Source organism: Arachis ipaensis, chromosome B7, assembly GCF_059453495.1.
Source record: "Arachis ipaensis isolate K30076 ecotype BB chromosome B7, ASM5945349v1, whole genome shotgun sequence".
Classification (NCBI taxonomy): Eukaryota; Viridiplantae; Streptophyta; class Magnoliopsida; order Fabales; family Fabaceae; genus Arachis; species Arachis ipaensis.
This window is the reverse complement of record NC_142442.1, coordinates 26,179,177-26,202,209: the sequence shown is the minus strand read 5'-3', so window position 1 is coordinate 26,202,209 and position 23,033 is coordinate 26,179,177. Positions and strand designations below refer to the sequence as shown.

At 30.2% G+C, this 23,033-nt stretch overlaps 2 protein-coding genes and 1 pseudogene across 3 annotated transcripts; 2 read left to right on the top strand and 1 right to left on the bottom strand.

Annotated features, from left to right (window-relative positions):
- Positions 1 to 498: 498 nt before the first annotated feature.
- LOC107607003 (ATP-dependent DNA helicase pfh1-like) lies at positions 499 to 2,006 on the top strand (annotated as a pseudogene).
- A 9,092-nt stretch (positions 2,007 to 11,098) lies between these two features.
- LOC107608342 (putative N-acetyltransferase HLS1) lies at positions 11,099 to 13,217 on the bottom strand. 2 transcript variants are annotated; one of them, XM_016310159.3, is made up of 2 exons: positions 12,823 to 13,217; positions 11,099 to 12,390 (listed from the first exon to the last, which is right to left on the bottom strand). In XM_016310159.3, the coding sequence occupies exons 1-2, from the start codon at positions 12,985 to 12,987 to the stop codon at positions 11,386 to 11,388; spliced, it is 1,170 nt and encodes a 389-aa protein (XP_016165645.1). In that variant the 5' UTR covers positions 12,988 to 13,217; the 3' UTR covers positions 11,099 to 11,385. The 2 variants fall into 2 exon arrangements, with proteins under 2 accessions (XP_016165645.1, XP_020963167.1); XM_021107508.2 differs by having other exon boundaries at positions 11,099 to 12,406; positions 12,823 to 12,920.
- Positions 13,218 to 21,994: 8,777 nt separating this feature from the next.
- LOC148550630 (uncharacterized) lies at positions 21,995 to 22,618 on the top strand. The gene has a single exon (XM_088494565.1). The coding sequence runs from the start codon at positions 21,995 to 21,997 to the stop codon at positions 22,616 to 22,618; it is 624 nt and encodes a 207-aa protein (XP_088350691.1).
- The last annotated feature ends 415 nt before the right edge of the window (positions 22,619 to 23,033 follow it).

Here is a 23,033-nt window from a genome sequence, read left to right as displayed (position 1 = left end):
ATCACCAAACCATTCCTGAAATACTTAATGATGATTATTTCTCTAGAACAATGCTTACTGAATTCTTTGCCCTAAATCGTGAGGAGGACCAACAATATAGGCATCTTCTGTACAGAAAAATTCTAGAGTATTATACTTGGCACAATAAGAAAAAGGAATGGAGTCGACACAAGACACAGAGGAGATCCATCGGTCAAATTTATACCGTATCACTTTCGAAAGGAGAAAATTTCTATTTGTGTATTCTGTTATCTAATGCCAGAGGACCAACCAGTTGGGATGACTTGCTAACAGTGAATGGGATCCAATATTCATCCTTCAAGCAATCTGCTCAACACCGAGGGTTGTTAGAGAGTGATAGTAGCATTCGTACGTGTTTGGTTGAGGCTTCTGTTTTACGATTGCCATGTGCTTCATGAAGGTTGTTTGCAACTATCTTAATATTTTGTGAGTCTACAGATATAAGAAGCTTATGGGATGAAGTTTTTTTCATATATGATGGATTATTATCCGTCAACCAGCTCTACAACAGCCTTAGTGTTAACAAATTGGCTACCCAGGGATATAAATAATATCCTCTTTCAGCACGGAAAACAGATTACACAATACTATTTGCCAGCTCTAACTCCTGAAAATGACAATGACAACTCGATACCCAGAGTTATCCAAGAAGAAATGTCCGTCGAAATACCCCAGGAAGACCTGTGTTCCATAGAAAGATTGAACAATGACCAATTTAAAGCTTTCAAGTGCATTATAAATACAATTGATCGAAGAGAAAGTGGAGTGTTCTTTGTTGATGGGCCGGGAGGAGCAGGCAAAACATTTCTTTACTGAGCTATAATTGCAGAATTGAGAAATAAAGGTCATATTGTCTTGGTAACTGTATCATCAGGAATAGCTGCAACATTATTGCCTGGGGGTCGAACAGCTCATTCTAGGTTTAAGATACCAATTAATGCGGAACCATCATCCATTTGCAACATAAGCAAACAATCAGATCTTTCAAAGCTGATTAAACAAACAACGACAATAATTTGGGATGAAGCACCAATGGCAAATAAAGAATTGGTGCAATCATTAGATTGCACTTTGAGAGACATATTAGCAAATGATATGCCATTTAGAGGAAAAGTGATGGTGGTGGGAGGAGATTTCTGCTAAGTACTGCCTGTGGTGCTGAAAGGTAGTAAGTCACAAATGATTTCGGCTTCTATAGTTAAGTCTCATTTATGGGCTTCCACTCAAATTCTCTATTTGCGACAAAATATGCGATCTTCTAATGATTATGTTTTTGCTGAGTATCTTATGCGCATTGGTGATGGAATTGAGCCTACCATACATGAAGACTTTGTACGGATACAAGCAAATATGATAATTCCGTGGGAAGGTAAAACATCATTACACAAGTTAATAGAAGAAATATTTTCAAACTTACAATCTCATGGATGGGATGCTTCTTACATGGTAGAAAGGGCAACCAAAAAATCATGATGTGCAACAGCTTAATGATATAATTATCAATCAGTTTCCAGGAGAAGAGCAAAATTTAGTATCATTTGATGAGGAAGAAGGAGATACTAATAATTTATATCAACAAGAATATCTTTAATTCAATTTCTACAGGCGGGTTGTCACCTCATGTGTTGAAGGTAAAAAAAGGTGCACCTTTGATGTTATTGAGAAACATAGACCCTAAGGCCAGCTTATGCAATGGTACAAGGTTATTATGTCGTTGAACTTTTCCAAACATGTTGGATGTAGAAAATTTAACCGGTCACTACTATGAAAAAAGAGCTTTCTTGCCTTGGATAAAATACAAAACAATAGAGAATTCAGGACTGCCCTTTATACGTATCAAGAAGCAATTTCCTATAAGTTTGAGTTTTGCAATAACAATAAACAAATCACAAGGACAAACCATTCCTAAAGTAAAGATCTATCTTCCTAAACATGTGTTTACCCATGGCCAATTATATGTTGCTCTATCTCGAAGTGTTTCTTAGTCAACTACAAAAATTTTAGTCAAAGAAGGAAAAATAGATGGAACAAGTGGAGAATTTACCAAAAATGTGATTTTCAAAGAAATATTGTTACCTTCACCACAGGTAATTTATGTTCTTAGTAAATGTGTGTGTAGTTACTTCTTGGTACAATTTAGTCTTCATATAATTTTAATCTTTAAATCTTTTTCATTGATATAGATATTTTTGTGTACAAACTTCAATTTATTGACGACTAATGACTTATATTTTTTTAATAGACATTAATTTTAAAGGAGCTCATCAATATATGCCAGGAGATAAGAACAACGAACTTGAACATCTGTTTTACACAACAGGTATGTACTAATTATCATTAACTGAGATATACTAGAAATTTATGAACAAATATCAATTACAAGAAGAAAGATTCCAAAGTCTCTGGAGTGCATGGAAAGATGAGTAATCAATTGCATCAATTGAACCAATAGACAATAAAGTAATTTTTTAAATTAATTACTGTAAAAATTACATCAAATATACATACTTCTATTTCTATGTTAGTAATCATAATCATATATTATCTAATAGGTTCATCCCCTTCAAATTTATTCTATTGGTTGAGGAGGTACGGTTAAAATAGACAAGACTCAATTCTGGAAGATGATTAAAAAGGAAATACTGCTCCAAAAACATACAAGGTAATTCAATCATTGTAATCAGAATGTTACAGATATGCCTATTATCTATCCCCTTCTATCTTCTTCTTCTTCTTCTTCTATTATATAAAGGGAAAAAGTTTATGCCTAAAATGTTAAAAAGTTGCTCTAAGATTGCAACGGAAATTATGTTTCTCATGTTGAATAAAGATGCAAAAAATAATTTTATACTCGTGATAATAAATTAAACTTTTTTCTTTTTCCAACAACAAACTCACAAAAGCGAATTACTCATGTTAGTAAAAAATATTACAGGTACCTATCACTAGATTAAGAAAACTGCACAAAATAGAGATAATATTGGATAAAAATATATTTGAATGCTCTACAGAGGGTTTAATGGCTTCTTTTGTTGTACATGTATAGGAAATCCAATGCCAAATAAGAAATTTTAATTTTACAAATTTTATTTTTTTGTTAAATTGTTATTCAAATATAATGAAATTTGTATTAGCATATGATATATTTATTGATTTCTAAATTTTGTAGTTTTTCAAGGCTCAAGAATTTATTAGTAAGAAGATGTATAAAGAATTACGAAAGATTTTTACTCGGTACAAATTCAGAAATTATTTTAGGTTTATCTTAACATTTTTACTTATAGTTTGATCTATAATTCCCAAAAAAAAAAAAAGACATAATTATTTTTCTTCTTTGTACTTTTTGTAGGCACATGAAAGATTTTTTAAATACAAATCCGTACTTTAGCTTACCACTTAAAAAGGGGTCTCTAAACAAAAATAAATATATATGACTTTTGAATATAGCTCATCTTTTGTAAACAATCGTATTTTTATATTTATTTTCTTGACTTTAAGTTAGATAGAAGAAGATAAAACATTATTGTGATAACTATTTAATGGATTTTATTATTTGTAGATAGGTGATATATGTTTATTTTAATTAAAATATTTTCATATTATCATTGTTTATAGATAAGTGATATATGTTTATTTTAATTTTATCATTTTCATATTATCATTAACTACTCTATATTATTATTTTTATATTATTAAAATTTAAAATTTCAAAAATTATTAAATTAATCAATTTTAAATCCAATAGAAAAAGTGGCTGAGCTGCTAGTATACTATATATTCAAAAGAAAAATAAACTATGTAATATCTAAATACCAAATTTTACCAAGCATCTAAATCTTCATACTCCTCACCAAGTGTGAATAAGTTTTATTACAAGAAAAACGCTAAGTACCGTCGAATTTATCGTCGAATTTAGAATCTCGAGTTACCGTCGATTTTACCGACAGATTTATGGAGGATTTTGTTGTGAAATTTGTTACGTCAAATTGTTACCGATGGATTCACTTATCCGACAATAAATTCGTGGGTATTTGGAGGGAAAAAAATATGGAATATGCGCGAACTTTTGTTGGATTTACTATTGGATTGTTCCAACGGTAATACATTTTAGTTAAACATTGCGTTTTAGTGACACGCAGTAGGCTACCGTCAAATTTATTCACGGTAATCAGCTCTAAAATTGAGAGCACAAACTTTCTCCCCCTTCATTTCGAAAAGCCCCTCTCTCTCAAACTCTCTCTCTCTCTCTCTCTCTCTCTCTCTCTACCCAGCCCAGCCCAGGCCCAGCCCCCTGCGCCGCCACTCCAGACATCGCCGCTGCTCCAGCCCCTCCGTCGCCGGCCCCGCTCTCTTGCCGCTTCTCCATTTCTCTCTACACAGCCCCTTCACCGCCACTCCAAATTCAGGTACATCCTCATTCTCCATCTCCATGACATCTATTTCAAAATTGGAAATAGAATTTCTTTAATTGTTAATGTGTTACCTATTAGTTTGTTGTTCTATTAGTGTTAGGAATTTTATTAGTGAGGGTTGTGACTGTTGAATGATTCTGAATTAGTTAGAGTGTTATAGATTTTTTTTAGAAATCAGGATGTCTGAGAATGCTAACTTAGGAATCATGCTTGGTTTGTATGTTTGTATGTGTTAGTTGTTATATTAGAATATCAGAACATACAGTATTTAATTATAATTTATGATTTAGGATCATGTTAATTTTTGGTCTGTTAATTTATGGTTAAGTTAATTTAGGATTTGTGTCTTAGTTATCATATAATAATTTAGAATTTATTCTTACTTGTTTGATTATTATTTATGTTTTGTTTTTACTTGTTTTTGTTAAATTGGAAAATCATGGGCTATGAAAAAAATTATTTAATTTTTAACACAAATTCTAATGGTTTGAATAATTAGTTTGTTTGGTGGATGGATTAGGATTTCAACCCGTGTATGTTAGTTTCGATGGATATTTGGTTTGGATTGAACCCTTGAAGGATGGAGAAATTCGAATTTTAGGGGAGATTCTATCAAAATTTTTATAAGATTTTGAGTGAATTGAAAAATTAAAATTATGTTTTCAAAAATCTTCGAATTATGTTTAGGGTTGATAGATATTTATATTAGTTGTGATATGAATTGGTTTCTCCTTAAAATTCTTATTTTAAGTGTTTTGGGTTATGTCCATGTACAATTTTCTTTCTTGAGTTTCTTTGTATGATTGTAACATTGTAATATAATCTTGAATACTGAATTATCCGTACTTAACTTTGACTTCCTAACTTATAATTAAAATAATTATTTGTTATTCATACATTTTCTCATATTTGTTCTAATTATTTATTATTTCTTGAGTTTCTTCTTATGTTATTATTTATTGGTATTTGTTACGTTATTAATGTGTTTACTGTATTGAGTGTATTAACATGTTTAGAGTTGGTGAATTTAATTGTGTGTTTGATTAGTGCTAGTAATAATTCGTTGTGCAGACATGACGACAGGTAGTAGAGGTAGGTCAAGTAGGTCACGTGGCCGTGGTAGAGGGTGAGCTTCCACCGAATCCCCAAGGATTGCCCAGTCATCGTCCTCTACTACCCCCGACTACCCCGTAAACCTCTGTGACGTCACAGGTGGGTCCAGCGGACCAGCAGTTCATCATGGTCTCAAATCTGAACTACATGCCTACTTCTACTATGTCCCCTTGCAGATCCAACAACAGAGCCCCGCAGTGGGTGATTCCGCCAATGTCCCCCCCAGTAGGATGCCCCTCCACCACCTCCCGTCATCTGGCTGAGGATTTGACTCGATGGCATGCAAGCATGAGTACAAATTTTTAATCTTAAGTTTGTTATCTCAAGTTTATGTGTTTCTATGTGTTTGTTAATGTTAGGTTTTTACTCTGATAGGTTTGCACCAAACCTCAATGCATGTACACAGGAGATCTTCGAGGTTATTAAGTCAATGTACGATCACCCATGACCGAATTACACGCAGATTCCGACTGAGACCAAAGAGAGATGATTTCAGAAGTGGGCGGTAAGGACCTAATAATGTTGAATTAATTAATTGTATTTGAACTGTATTTTATTCCAACTAACTAATGTTGGTGAATCACTTTGTGCATTTGAAATTCATATGGAATGTGGAACATAATCTCATGATTAGGAAGATCTATGACCACCGGGCAGCCAAACGACTTCAACAGATGATGAGCGACGTTCGTCAGGGGCGCGACCACCTAATGTCGTGGATCCGTCCAGGCATCAAGAAGGAATTGGGGGTCTATTTTATGAACGATGAGGGATTCAAGCGTCACTGTCTGACGACCATTGCTAAGAGGGCTTCGCTCAGGTTGTCAAAGTATACGGGTGGATTGGCGACCTTCATGAAGACGAAGAGCAGATTGGTAAGAATTTTGTCATTGTTTAATGTTTTTATAGTTACTTGAATTAGTTGTTTAATTTGTTCATTTATTTTATCGGTTGATATATTAATTTGTAGTCTAAGTCGTTGGATCATGAGACGACACTGGCGAAGACCTTCAAGTATACCCATACTTTGAAGGCCAACAAGGAGAGATTTGCTGAGAGCAGTCTGCGGCCCATTATGTCAGTTTAATATAATCCTAAGTTTCAAATTTATTTGGTTTAAAGTCAATTATTTAACTGTTATCCTAATCACAACGTGTGTGAAACAGGAGGATTACATGCAGAGGTTGGAGGCTGCGACAAAAACAATCTCAGCTGCCTAGTGAGAACGATGAAGTCGGCTCCAAGACCTCAGTGGTAGATCCTTATAGGGTTTGGCATGAGACTGCCTCTGAACACCACAAGAATCGCCGCTTCGGGTTGGAGTCGTTCTTCACCAGCGGCCTTCGCTCCTCCGCGTTGGCAGCTTCCTCTGCCTCTACCTTTGCCACCAGCCCTGCCAATCCTAGGAAGTTGTCGACTTGAGGGAGGAGGTGCAAAAGCTAACACACGAGCTTCACCAGCAAGCGGAGTAGTTTGAGTAGAGGTACAACGACCTTCTTGCATGTGTGGGAGGAGCCTTTGCCATCAGTTCGGACCTGACAGAGAAGATGGAGCAGCTCGATCAGTTGCGAGAGAAGATAGAAGAATACAACCAGCAAATGCGCGCTAGAGGCAGTGGCGCTGCTGGTTCCAACGGCGCTGTTGGTTCCAGCAGCAACACTGCTGGTGGGGCACCGATGTCAGCACCTATTCTGCCACCTCAGCAGGGGGACCACGACGATTACCAGGATCTGCAAGGGTTAGGTGTTTTATTTTTTTGTTTTTCTACTTCATTATACTCTACTTCAATGACATTTTATTGTATTCAGTCTATTTATTTTTAATAAAATAATTTGTTGATTTTTGCTAATTTTAGATTTTTGCTGACAATTTTGTTAACAACAGTTTTAATTTGACTACTGATTGTGGCTTAATTGTGCCCAAAAAAATAAAAAGTTTAATTATTCTGTTGATCCCTATAGTTTTGCGAAATTTTTAATTAGGTCCCTATACTTTTTTCCTTTTAATTGGGTCCCTGCACCAATTTTTTTTTCAATTAGGTCCCTCTTGACAGTAATTCGCTTAATTTTTTAGGGACCCAATTAAAAAAAATTTGGTGCAAGGACTCAATTAAAAGAAAAAAAGTACAGGGACCTAATTAAAAATTTTGCGAAACTATAGGGACCAACAGAATAATTAAACCAAATAAAAAAATACTACCGTTGGATTAATCTGACGATAACTTGGTGCCTAAACTCGTGAAATGGCGCCAAAATTACCTCGGATTAATCCAACGATAGTCATCAACTTCAATTTCGACAAATCCATTAAAAATATGTTCCGTCGGTAATTAGCATCGAACGAAAAATCTGCCAATAAACAATTTTTAACACTATTTATACCGTTAACTCCAAAACAATGATAAATCCCATGATAAATTAATTATCGACTAATTTATTTAATAAATGTAATGGTACTAGATATTTTTCTTGTAGTCTTTTCTAACTTCTGAATTAGTAATTACCATTTACTTAGCTTCTTGTTTCTTCTACTTTTTTCTTTATTTATTTTTCTCTTTCTCTCTTCTTCCTAATATATGTGATGTCTTAGTATGGTGAAAATTTATTTTTTTTTTTATTTTATGTCGTATGTCAGAGGTTAAGATATTTTAGTTTCAATAGAATTAAGTGGATAATTTATATTATATCATTTCAATGTTTGTTTTGCAATTTTTTTATTGTTTGATCTCAATAAAATTTTGCACAAACTAAAAATATGCATGCATAAGATTATTTTTCGTATATAATTTTTATATTATTCATCCAAATTTAATTTGTCATTTAGTATCTCAGGATGGTAATCATTATGTTTTAGTCGCAACTCTAATGTATTAAAAGTTATCAAAGTTCCATATATATATATATATATATAAAAGTGAGAAATTATTAAAAAATTATAATTCCTAATCTGTTTTCTAAATCAATATATATAATTAATTATAATCATATTAATTATTTCATATAATTTGACTTATATTTGGCGATTTCATTTAATTTATTGTTTTAATTATTAAATTAAATAAGTCATCATTATTTTTTATTTTCCTTTAGTGAAAATAAAGTTAGACATTATTTTGTTTTATTTGGATTTTAAAGTTTTACGAAAATTGATGATATATCATCTTAAACGATTTTTCTATTCTGTTTTTTATTCATTTCTTTTAGGTTTCAATCAAATTCTCTTATAATTTCTAATAGAATTTAATAAATAATTAAATATTCAGAGTTGGGATAGTACTTTTATATTTTTAAAAGTTTTTATTCAAAAACAACCAAAAATTGGAACTTTTTCACAAAAAAATACAAAGACAGTAAAAGCGTAGCTTAAGAAATTAAAAAATGTGCCCTAAAGAAAAAGAAATAGAGCCAAAAGCAACACAGCAGCACAGCCCAGCCGAAGGGACCCATGTCCGGTGGCCCCTCATGACTCTAGCACACGCCCGGTGGGAGGAACCTACGACCGGTGGCCCCTTCTCTGCGCCTAGTGGCCTCTCTCTGTGCCTGACGGACCCCCTTGTCCCCTCATGCATGCCCGGTGTGGACCTTTTCTAGAAGGTGGAAATTTGGGCCTTTTGCTCAATCTTCCACTAATACAAATTCGGATTAACTATAATTACAACTCTCAACTTTTAGGATTCAACAAATTAAAGCCCAAGTTTAATTATCTACATCATTAAATTCTTAATCACATCTAGAATATTGAAGACTCTAGAAGATTAGTTATTAATTCTTTTTAAAAACCTAAGATATTCGGTTGTTAGATTTTAATTTGAATTATTATTGTTTTGAATTTGAAATTAAAGTCAGTAAGTAGTTACTTTATCTTTCTCTCCAAAAGATAAGATTAGGATAGTTTGAATTTAAAATATAGAATTTAGGCTATAAATAAGTGAATTTAGTTCACAGAGAAGATCATCCAGCTCCTCCGTAATTCCTTTTCATTATTTTATTTCACTTTTTTATGGGTAACTAATCCTCTGTCAAAGGGTTAGGAGTTCTGTTTATATTTTTTATGGGTTATTAATCTAAGTTTACTTTATTTTGAAGTCTTGCATTGATCTAGTTCATTATTGAGTTATTCGTTTTTCATTCGGATTAGTGGATCGAAAAGTATGCTAATCCCTCTTGAATTCTTTTATTATAATTGGAAATTTTGATATTTGAATTAAAGTTTAAAAACTCTTTCACATGAATCTTTAAATTCGGCTAGGAATAGTGGTTTAATTAGTGTGCAACATTTACATGATTTTCAATCACTCTAATTTTGAATAAGTGACATGCATATAATTCAGATTAGAACAACTTTTGAAAATTGTCTTTTCTTTTAAGATTTAACTGGATAGGGCTAACTTGAATACGTGACATATAATTCGACTTAAGAACTACTTTTAAATCTTATTTGAATCTAAATCAGTTTGTGTGCTTAATCTCTTGATTAATTAATTGACGACTAATTAATGCTTGTGAAACTGAAAAACCAAGGAATTGGAAATCAATTACTAAATATTTGTTGTGAAAGATCTTTACAAACTTTAAGATAAGTAAATAAGGTTTGATTTCTCTAAAAGCATAACTATCTCTTAAGTTCTTGACTCTCACCATCACTGTCTTCTCAAATCAACATTCAAGTCTCTGTTGGCAAGCATTCAAGATTTTAAGATTCCTCATCAATAATTCAAGTTATTTTAATCTAATTAGATTTTTAATCCGATAATTGCTTGCTCAATTCATTAATTTTCATAGAAATAATATCTACTCACTGTGGTATTTACTTAAACAATTCGGTGCATTTGTCGGTATCTGTAAACTTTAATTTTTGCTCATCAAAAATTACACCAAAAGATTATTGTTCACCTTGTTAGCAACAAGAGACTGAGAGAGTAATCTGAAAAGTGTATTATTGAATTGTGATAAAAAGTACAATATACAAGGGGTATTTATAGATGGTAAATGAATAAGAGCAATAAAGACATAAAATCCTACAATTAATATACATATATACTAGACGATACTAATTGATCTAAATTAATTCTAATGATTTTCTAACACACCTTTTTTAAAAAATACAGAAGACTTTGATTGTAAAAAAAAAAAATCGCTATGGCGCTAAATTAAAATCACCTAATCACAAGTCAACACCGGGATTACCAGCCTTTTAATTGTGTTCATCGATTCATGTATACTTTTGTATTAAGGTCTTTTTTTAAATAATAAAAAAACCTTAATTTTAGTTATATTTTTTAATTGTTACCAAATTTTCATAATCATTAAAATTACCATGGTTATGGCCACCGTGGAATTCCCTTATATTAAACCAATCAATATTGTTTTATTAACATTTTTTATATGTTCATATATGAATTAGTCAGCATGAATTTCATATTTGTCTTTTAGTAAAGATAATAAAGGTAGAAGTTGCTCTTATAACAATATTTTTTTTTTTAAAAAAAGAGGGAAATAAGGGCTAAATACACGACTATACGTTTAATTATTGTGAAATATAAAGTAAATAAACCGAAGAAATAAAATTAATAATTATTAAGGGAAAAAAAGAAGAAAACAATAGTTATTAAGAAAGTAACGTTAATAATTGATTGTGGTTAGAAAACCTCAATGATTTCTCAAGCTCTCCATTTTATTTCTTTATGTACTTTTCTTTTTCTTTTTTTAGCCTCCTTTGGAGCTTATATACTCTTCATTTTAAATTGATTGTCTATTTCATTATTTCTAGTATATTAAGTTTTTCATATACCAGAAAAAATGAAATGACCATTTAACTAAAAGTAATTAATATAGTACTTTTAAACCTCTCTTGGGTCTACAAAGAGGGATCTTGGTTGGGTGTCAGTTACTAATTCATGGAATGTGTTTTTCCCTTCAGATTTCAAGGCCTTAATGCACCACAAGTCAGGGCAAGAGAACAATTTCCAATGTGGGATATGATTGTTGAGCTCTTCATCTCTTCCACCAACTTCAGCCACAATGATCTTGTTGCAATTCTCATCCTTGGACTTTGAGATCATGTTGTGAACAAATTTGCACAAGGCCCTAACAAGCTTCCCTGAACATGGGCCTTCATGGTAAACCCCATAAATGAAATAAAACCCAAATGGGCTGAAAAAATCAGGTATAGTTGATAGCCCAAAGCATGGGAAAATTTTGTCCACTAAGCTCCAAGTCTTTGTAAAAAACAGGCAAGAATTTGGAGCTCTCCCAATGCTTAACTTGAAAATATCCCCACTTTTCCATACACTAAGCATGGCCCAAGATTTGGGGACTTGTCCAATATTAGGCCCATTAAGCCCAAAACTTGCATTTTCCCATTTGAAAGTAGCTACCCATGTTCCCAAACTAAGCTTATTCCTAAGCACATTTTGAATGTCACTAGGGAAAAATTCAGTGGTCCCCATGAATCTTCTATAAAGAGACTCAGCTTTGTCAATGTTGACTTTAGCAATGTCAATGTTGGAAGAGATTCTAAATGAGTGGTGATTGTTGACAGGGTTCACAAGTATAGCTGGGGTCCTAAACTTGGTGTAACCAAATTTGTTCATGAAGAGGCTTATTGATGCATGGTTTTCTTTCTCTGTGGCCACGTATGCATAGTCCACATCATTGGAATTGAACCATTCTTCTAGCCTTTGGATTAGGCTTGAACCAATGCCTTTTCTCCTAGTTTGTGGGGCTACCCTTAGGCCTAGGACATAGCCAACCTTTGCAATACCCTTTGGCGGATGACACTCTAGTGTTACCACTTTTATAGAGCCTTGAATGAAACCAACCAATTCATTGTCCATCTCTGCCACCTATCACCAAATTGGCCTGTGAGTGTAATAGTACAACACATGATGATCAAAAAACGAATTAATGAAGGAAAAAATTGCTTTTTTCCATTGAATTAAAGAGAAAAGAGAGTGAGAAAATGGTTCAATACGATTAATTAGGAAGTTATTAATGACATATAATTATATATATTAGTCATGTTACTTGTACATCAAAATCAATCGTTAAGATCAGTCATCAGTGTATAATACATATTAAAATACAAAATACATATTAAAATTAAATTAAATTACACGTATATTTATACACAAATACATAACGACTAATTTTGATAGCTAATTTTAGTGTGCACATAGAATTTTTGTATATACACTATACTAATCAATACAGTTACATGTTAACAGTTATCTCAAAACGGAGAGAATAATATAATGTATAGTGTATAGTTTATATACCAGCATGATGTACATGGGGCTGTTCCGGATCCTACTGATGGGGTCACCCATGGAGTCTAGCATGGTTTCTGATGGACCTACCTTGCACCTTCTTTCAAGATCTTCAACCTGGGCTCTATCAGATTGACCCTCATAGCTTCTGATTATGAATTCCTTGAATTCCATATTCAAGAAAAAGAAAAAGGGTGTCCCTTATTATTTGAAGGAGGTATATATATGTTGTGTTATTATGGTGAATGATGAAGAAAAACAAGTGGACAAGTGAAAAGGGGAAGCTCAAAGCTAAAGAAGGGAGAGCAAATAATCAACATGTGGCAGTGGCATGATGAGTGAAAGAGTGCAATTAAGAAGTAGTACTGTAGTAGTACAACTACCACATGAGGAATGCTTTGCATAATACATCATCATAATGAACAAATATTTATATATATACATGCAAGGGGGCTTGAAATAGTAAAAAAAAAAAGTTGGAATAATTGATGCAATCGAAGAGGAATGACTTCAATTTTTTTATATTTTAATATGAGACTTATTTTAGTATATAATATGTACATATTTTTATGCAACGGCATATTATATCGGACAAAAAAAATTATCTACTTATTAATTTTGCAGGAATATATATTAAATACAAAAATATCATGTATTCACATTTATAATTAAATTTATAAATATAATCAAATAAAATTAAATTTCATAAATAATATAATAAAAAGTTATATTTATAATCAAATATACGAAAGCCAATCAGTTATAACTCAAATGGCATAGTCTTCTTATACTCAATTAAGAGGTTACGGGTTCGAGTCTCCTATCTTTGATAAAAAAAAATTAAATATACGAAAAAAAAGTATAAGAATATAGTGACGACTAATTTTTAGTGTTTATTAAAGTTTGATTATAGATTGTGAATAAGTTTGATTATTATGAAGTAAAAATTTTGATTATTTTACTATAAGATATTTGGTTGTTTGGCTACGTACTTTATTAAAAATCTCATCATAATAATTAATTTGGTAATTGTCTTTTTGTATTTATTGAGTATTCTTTTTTATTTTCATAAATACTAAAAAATGTTTAAAAATACATCTTAATTTTTGTATTATAATTAGTGTCGAACAAACAATGTTCTTATTTAAAAAAATTGAAAGGATATAGACAATAGAAATAGAACTTGGGGGAATGTTCTTTATGAGTGTGTGATATCTATAACGTATGCTTCAATATTAATAGAAGACAAAACTTTGATAAATAATAGAATGTGTTTTGTTGTCTCTAGCTTTTTGGTGTATGTCCACTACACCACCCTTATATAAATGCATAGCTTGATTAAGCTTTAGATAAAATCTTACATTTTAATATTTTTATATCATAAAGTTAGGTTTAATTAAGCTTAGGCTCAATGGACGTGCGCCACGGTGCACGCCTAAGGACATGCTTTTTTGTCTTTGCCCTAAATCCATACCCAATTGGTGATGAGATTCTCTACAAAAGTTTATTAGCATGAACTTGGAAAAACTAAAATTTAATATTATTGTTACATTACAGTCCAAACTAAATTAATTAATTTTTTTTATTTTTCACAGTATTTTTCAGTCTTAACGTATTAAAAATTAATCCGTCTCAAATTAAAATCACACGTGAAAATTTGTCATTAACAATTGAGTTACTATATACAAGACAAAATTTAAAATTTCAATATTTACTTAAATATATAAATAAACTAATTATTCAATCAACTCAAATTCATTATTAGAGGAATTAATTAATAGAATGCAAGTACAAATAATTACACAAGTGCGATCCACTGCAAATTTGCAATCCCCACGATCCGTTGCATGTATAGTCGGCAGGTTATAAAATATCTTTCCAAAGTGGGAATCTAATAATGGTTTAAGGACATGAAGAATATGTTCATGGACTAATTAATCAATCATGTTAACCAATAGTCAAACATGCATGTGGTGGCTGGGTTTTAACCTGCTGGTTAAAGAAAACATATACTAATAATTTGAGTGCAAGAGTTAACTAATTATTAGTAGTACTTTACTCTCCGAGATTAGTTTATGGTTTAGTTTTGACTCTCTACTACTTTACACTATTTCAGTCAATAATGTGTAATAAAATGTTAATCACTGATCAAAGTTTTTGGAAGTTAAATTTTGAAGAAAATGACACTCTTCTTATGAATTTTTTATATCACGTTCCATTTTCTTTTATTTATAAAATGAATACTTCTTTTTCTTGCAAAATAAAAAAATATAACATTCATTAATAATCATTATAATGATATATAAAAACTATTCATAATTATTTGATAGATTTAAATAAATAATAATATATTTATGATTATTATTGTAATAAATTTTATTTATTTTAATATATTTTATCACATAATATAAAATATTTTAATTTGTTACAAAAATATTTAATTTAAAAATTTTATATTTTCTTTGTTAATGATAAAATATTAAAAACAAATATAATTTATTACATTAATGATAAACAAAATTTATTACATTAATTAATAATCATGAAATATATATAAAAGTTTTTAATTAAATTTTTTACAAATTAAAATATTTTATATTATGTGATGAAATATCAAAAATAAATAAAATTTAATACAATAAAGATAATATATATATATATATATATATATATATATATTATTTAAATTAATCAAATAATTATTACTAATTTATATATAATTATTATATGAGCATTGATGGGTAGTTTGGTCAATAGACTAAAGTGTATGTTATTTTAATCTTGTAAAAAAATGATATATTTTATAAATAGAAGAGAGAGAATTGTTGATTAGATTTTAGACATATTATAAGGGATGATTAGAATATTATTTTCTCTAAATTTTAATAACATTCATAACGACATTTTAATGTATCAAGATTAAATTTTAATATATTGAAAGTAAAATTCTTATATATACTATTATTGACCTATTAGATTCATTATTTCTTTAGATAATTATTATTTATTCATTATCAAAAGTTTTACAATTATATTTCATGTGATAATAATATACATAACAAAAAAATGTTTGTCTTTGTCTTTTTTATCATGATATATAATTAAACCCCTTAAACGAGAATTACTTGTTATGGACGTGGTTCATCCTTCGAAATTATTTTTTAATGAGTTCATAATCAAAGTAAAAGTCGCGATTTCGATGTATAACTTCTTCTCTTTGTTAAAAACTTTTTATAGTTGTTCGTTGTGATTAAAGACAAACGGAAAACAAGTAGAGAATAACACTCAAGTCAATAGGTATATATGATATGCTAGCTATAAAAGTTGTTAGGTCTTATGGCTAGCAGATGAGACAAAAAAGATAAAATATTAGTAGAGAATGACATTTCGTTATTAGAACTTGTTTATAGGAATAATTCCATCTTTCGCTGAGATGTTGAATGTAATTTATATAGGAATTTGGTAACTAATAATTTTGTCACTGATGTTATGATACACTGATATAGTTAGAAACCAAGTCGAATTATGACTCTTATATCATAGCATAACGGTGCATATTAGGGAGGGAAATATGGACGTGAGGAAAAGAAAGTTGCTAAATTTGATTAGGCCTTTGGAAGGGGCCGGGATTTCTCTAGCTAGCCAATTAACAATATGTAGCTTTGCTATAAGTTTAATAATTTAGTCATAATAATGGTTACTGAAATGATGCTTGTATAATTTTTTTTGTATATATCTCTTTTATGTAAATATTTCTTTTGTTGTTTATGCATGTTTTATACTAAAAATAAAAGATATACGAAAACAATATACATAAAATAGTGATAAATCTAAAAGAGTTTTGATAGTGAAAATAAATTATATTTTTTCAATTTTTAGTAAAATACTTACCCTCACAGTTTCATACATAAATTTATCGTTACGCAAAAATAATGATGTGATACATGAATATTAACACGAACATAGACTATAATACAATATGGGATACGCGGACACATAAATTTTAAATTTTCATAAGATATGATCGATGACATAACATATATATAAATTATAAAGTATTTATACATAAATTGTAATGATATTTTAATATTTTATTAGTATTAAAATATAAATTAATTTTTAATGTTATATAAATTTTAAATATATAAAATATTTAAAATAATTTTTTATTTCAATAAATGATAATATATATTATATTTAAATTCATTTTGAGAATATATGTTAAGAATGAGATATTTAGTTATGGCTAAATGTGTTTAAAAAAACTTTTATGTTTTATTAAAGAGCAATGCTAGGAAACCAAAAGGATATTAGCCAAAAATCAGCCAAAATATCTTTGGGTAAATCTAAAATCTCTACGAGTTAATATATATGGATGTTTCTTCTGCTAAGTATCAGAATGTTTCTTTTTCATACTAAATGGATGTTCTTTTATATATTTTTCGAATTTTTGTGTATTGCAAATGTGAAGGTCTCTATTTCTTTAAGAATTTCATATTTTTTTTTTAATTTTATAGATATTTAATTATTTTTTCTAAAATATAACTGATATTTATTTTGTTAAGTATTAGGATGTTTTTTTCATATTAAATGAATGTTTTTTTATATTTCTGTAATTGTGTAGTTTGCAGTCTCTTTAATCATCAAAAAGGCACCTAATATCCCAAAACACAGAGAGCAAATAGCTATAATCCTTGGAAGAGAATTTTGAGGATAAGCCTTGCATGTGCTATAATCCTCAAAAAAAGTGCGTGTCTTCCATGGAAGGATCCGGCATAAAAGCCACAGCCCCAAAAGCTGAACCCGGCATGGATTTTTCCACACGGCTCGTGGAAGAGGGTGGAACAAACGGCTTTGAGCTTCCGAAATTCAAAATCGCATATGCATGCAAGCCAAATGTGTCGGCGTCAAACCCATCAAAAGCATTACCTGGAGTTAAATCGAAAAGGTGATTGTATTGTCCGTGTAAATTCCAATCGTTGAAATCTGAAAGCAAAGCACCACCATCGTCATTGAATCTGTAGGTGAGAGAGAGAGATTTATGTGTGTAATTATTAGAGGTGGGTAGGTTAATGCGAGAGAGAAGAGAAAAGCTTTTATAGGTTTTAATTAGGTTTACTTAATTAATTTTAAATTTTTTAAATTTTAAATTTAAAAAATTTAAAATTAATTATTAATATAATTAATATGATTTTGTTTAGTTATTAACTAGTAATCTTTTGTTTCATATACTTTTTCTTTATTAAATCATAATTGAATACGAAAAATACGCATATCAGACAAATATTAAATAGTGTCGTGTCTAAATACAATTCTTTAGCAAAGTATCTATAGATATATGTTTTTCTTTTTTTTTATTTATTTTATGGATGTTGCGTATGTGCCCTGGGCGGCGCCTTTCTTTTCACACGAGATTCGAAAGTGAAAGTTAAAATCCCACTAACTAAACCCATGCTTGGCTATATCTTCTAATTATTATAAATCTTTTCATAATTAATGATAAGATATCGTGCTAATTCCAAGCTAAAGGAACGACTACTACCACAAACTATGGGTCGTCATTTTTTAACATTTAAAGCAACTTTGGAGGCCAAATATCCAAATTAAAGAGTGGTAGTTCTTATATAAATGACATGATTGAAAAGTGAAAAAAGTTTATGTTCAAAGGGCTAATTAAAGAAGTAAAGATCAATATATTTGATTAGAACATAGTCTTCTTAACGCTGGCTATCAAAGAAAAGATTCTTAATTATTAGGATTAATAAAATGGAGACTTATATATTGCTTTATTAAATAATATAGAAACGAACACGCAAACAAAAGGGAAAAAGCAACTAACTTTTCCCAAGATAACTATTCTTGTATGCTCATGTATGTTCGTTTCCTTACTATACAAGAATAGAAATTTGTGGCATTTTATGTAGAGTCTAATTAGGTATTAGGTAGACAATATTTTTGTTTTGGATCAATATAAGTTATTACTCACATGTTTGTTTCAAAAAAAATTATAAAAAAGATGATAAAAATGAATTACATATTCGCTAAAATAATATTTTATTACACATTTTTATTGTATTGTATGCATGTTTTAATGGATAAGAAATCCCTATTATTAATCTGGCATTTTCACGTGCAAGTTGTTAGGGTGGAAAGTAGAAAATTTAGCGTTATTTATTTATTTTTATAAATGCTGAAGAATCAAAATTCTAGCATGGCAATTATGTTTCTATTTCTACAAAGCCAAGCCAAAGTATTACTCTATCCGCTTCACACATTATTCCCCAACAAAACACACACACAAAAAAAGGCATTTTGATAATACAAAATTGAGGTAATTCGGACAAGTAAATTAAATAGAGATTAATATTATACAAATATCTTAAAACAAAATAATTTATATACATGTTTTGTTTTCACATTAAATTTATATAAATTGAAACTGTTAAACTCGATTTACACTCATTCTATATAAATTGAATTAATTAAATTCAATTTAGTTAGAGTAATAATAAATTAAATTTAATACATGTGCATTATATATATAGTAAATCGAATTCGATTTATTATTTATGTAATTTATTGACCTTTCTTAATTTTAAGTTAATTGTTTATATTAACTTTAAAATATAATATCAATAAGAAAATATATACTTTTCATTTCAATTCAAATAAAATATAAAAAAAATCAAAACAAATAAAAATAGAAATTTAATTTTTGTGTGTTAGTTCAAATTCTAAAAAATTTATATTTTTATAAATTTATAAATTTAAAACAAAACAATAAATAATTTTTAAAATTTCATTAAAAATATCATTTGATTCGTTAGTATCTAAAATAAAAATTATTATCCAAATTTTTAATAATAAAAAATTAATATAAAATATAACTCTTCAATCTAACATAAGCATTAAAATTTATTCAGAATAAAAAATAATAAATAATTATATAATATAAAATAATTAAAATATTATATCAATTAAATTACTGTTAGAAGACTCTCTGCTGGCTTCCAGACCCGGTGCTACTTCGTCAGGTCACAGACGGTGGCTTCTTTTCTCTCTGGCAGCGCTGCATCTCTGCTCCTTTATCATTAGCATCACCGCCGCTTTGTTAGGATTTTACCATTGTTCTTTACATTCGAAGCTTCACATACTCCCCCTCAACACATTGCGTCTGGAGCTTTTGGATCTGATTCATGGTGGTTCTTCATTGGCTTTAACGTTTTCATGGCTTCCTATTTTTTTTTTTTTTTTGGGTGACAGGTGCATCATTAACCTCAATTAGCCAGCTAAAATTCACCTTTTATTTCCATCACAAGTCTCTATTTAAGTATTTATTGATCCCTGCTGAAGAGACTGGTCCATATGGTTATATGTGGATATTGATGAAACTTCTTTTAAAAAAAATAAATTCTCCAAAAAATAACACAAAATAATAAACATAACTTAATATAATTCAATATAATCTAAATAAAAGATAAAGATGTGTAATCCATTCATTAAAAACACAACTTGAACTTTTAAAACACCATAAAAAAATTCATTTATCTCATTCCAAAGCCAATACATTTCAAACATGTAAAATTATTTACGTATTGTCATTTGTCAATTACACTTCTATAATAACATTATTGTCTAGTCATACATTCATTTTTAATAAAGTATTAAATTCGTTCTCTGCGTTTGGGCGTAATCCTGTTTTGGTTTTTAAGATTTAAAATATTTTATTTGAATAAAAGAAATTTTCATTTAGCTTGAATATTAGTCCCACTGTAAGGTCAAAGTTAAATAATTAACAGAATATTCTACACGACAGCAGTCTAGGAATAAGGTCGATAATCTGGAGAACAAATATAAGTTCCAAAGGCACAAAATCAATCATGAATACATCAAAACATTTATTTATCATTCTCCTTAGTTCTATAGAAAATATTTCATGTAAATTGTAAAAAAAATAATAAATAAATGTATTGCGGTTAATTTTGTGCTTCTAGAATTTGTACTTATTTTTCAGATTATCGACCTTATTCTTGTAATACTATCATGTAGAACATTCCGTTAATTATTTAATTTTGACTCACGGTGAAATTATATTGAAGCTAAATAAAACTTTTTTTGAATTCAAATAAAACATTTTAAACCTTAAAGACAAAGATTACGTCCAAATATAGAGGACCAATCTAATACTTTACTCTTAATTTTTTTATATGAATAGAACCAATGATTATTTTATAATTTCACATGGAAATTTAGCGAAGTTTTGTAAGATGTGAGTCTCGTCTTGTCCTCGTTTTTATTTATAGAGAAAAGGACAAATAGGTTCCTGACCTTTTGCTCCGCGGACATTTTTGTCCCTGACCATTGAAAAATACTTTTAAGTCCCTGACCTTCACAAAACTTGGACGGATCAGTCCCTCCGTCCAAATGCCTCCGTCAGGGACTGATCTGTCCAAATGCTTCCGTCAGGGACTGATCTGTCCAAGTTTTGTGAAGGTCAGGGACTTAAAAGTATTTTTCAATGGTTAGGGACGAAAATGTCTGCAGAGCAAAAGGTTAGGGACCTATTTATCCTTTTCTCTTATTTATATTTGGAGAAGATCCCTTTTCGGGTCATTTTTTTGGTTATGGAGGAGGGGTTGGTGTTGTGCTGGGATATGGATTGAGAGGGTGCTACACCGGAATGTGGAACATGTTTTGGTCAGATTCGGAAAAGAAGTAATCGGACCTCCGATTTCTATGTTTTGGAAATTTTGTAAGCAAATCGGAGGGTCCGTTTTGCACTAGCACAAAGGAGAAATCGGACCGTGCGATATGACCCCAGCAAAACGGTGGGTCCGATTTCTATGTGTGATTTGTTTTTGGTTCGTTAAAGTAATCGCTGGGTCCGTTTTGTGGTTGAGGAAATTTTTTTTTTAATTTACACTTATGGAAATCGGACCGTGGGTTTTCCTTATTTTATAATTTTTTTCGAATTAGGGTATACATCACTCGGACCGTCCGAATTGTGTGTGTATATATATATAGGTGCTCAAGTGTGCGAACCAAAGACAGCCGACCAGATCCAACTTTCTTCTTGTTGTTCGAGTTCTCTTCTTCTTTCTCTGGTCTGTAATGGGGTAACTTGGTTTGGGAAAAAAAGTTGATGGTAAAATTTCTATTTTTGTTTAAGTGAGTGGGAAGAATGGATGATAGAGTTCTTTTGAAGGTGTATTATTTTGGTCAGATTTTGTTGCAGACACCTGAAGGAGTAAAATTTGTTTGTGAAGATCCATTAGATGTTGTTATTCCCTTCACAATTTCATTTGAAGAGCTTAAAGGAGTGATTTGTGAGAAGATAGATTTGGAGATGTCAAGAAAAATATCATGTATTTTATACAGATATCCTGTACCAGTATTTGGTGGATTCGTCCAATTTCAGACCAAGTATGTAACCGACGAAGCTAGCATGCAAGAGATGTTTTCAATGTACATTGAAAGTCGTGCTCAAATTTCCTTCATCGAGTTGTACGTTGAATTTGAACAATCTGAGGCCGACCGAAATATTTTACGAGAAGACTACAATAGTGACAGTGAGGAAGAGTTTGAAAGCAATTACGAAGTTGTCGGTGAAGATGGAGATGTAGATCCAGCCGACGGCGGTGTGGCTCCGAATGTGGCAGACGTTGCAAATGCACTCGCGAACGAAGAGCCATTTGAGGAGCCATCTTTCATGCGAGTTTTGGATTTGGAAGCCATGCATGCTCCGGAGTTTCCTAACTATATGAGTGCAGGTACTCGTTTAGCATTTGCAAAAGAGGTTATTTAGACAAGTTCAAAATAAAAATTCTTTAAGTGAATTAGTATTTAGGGTCCAGTATTCATTTAGTTAATATGTTAATTAGGATTCATTAATAAATATTTCTTAGAGTATTTACGAAGATAATTAGGGATTATTTATTAGTTTATTTATTAATGAGTATTTATTATAGTCTTGATGAAGTTATGAAGGCAGTTAGTATTTAATTTTAGTTATTTAGTTACCTTGTATTTACTTAGGTGTTTAATAATTATTTTTAGTTATTTGTTTAATTTGTATTTATGTAGTTATTTAGTTAATTAGGGTATTATAACTGATTGTTTATAATAGTATTTATGAAGTTATCTGGAAGTATAGGTATTTATATTTAGTTATTGAGGATAATTTGTTTTAATGTGTTTGTATTTTTATGTAATGGAGATTT

Coding starts and splice junctions, on each gene's coding strand:
- LOC107608342 (XM_016310159.3), bottom strand. CDS start 12,987: ATGGAATTCAAGGAATTCATAATCAGAAGCTATGAGGGTCAATCTGAT. Junction 12,391..12,822: donor GCCCCATGTACATCATGCTG/GTATATAAACTA, acceptor ATTTGGTGATAG/GTGGCAGAGATGGACAATGA.
- LOC148550630 (XM_088494565.1), top strand. CDS start 21,995: ATGGATGATAGAGTTCTTTTGAAGGTGTATTATTTTGGTCAGATTTTG.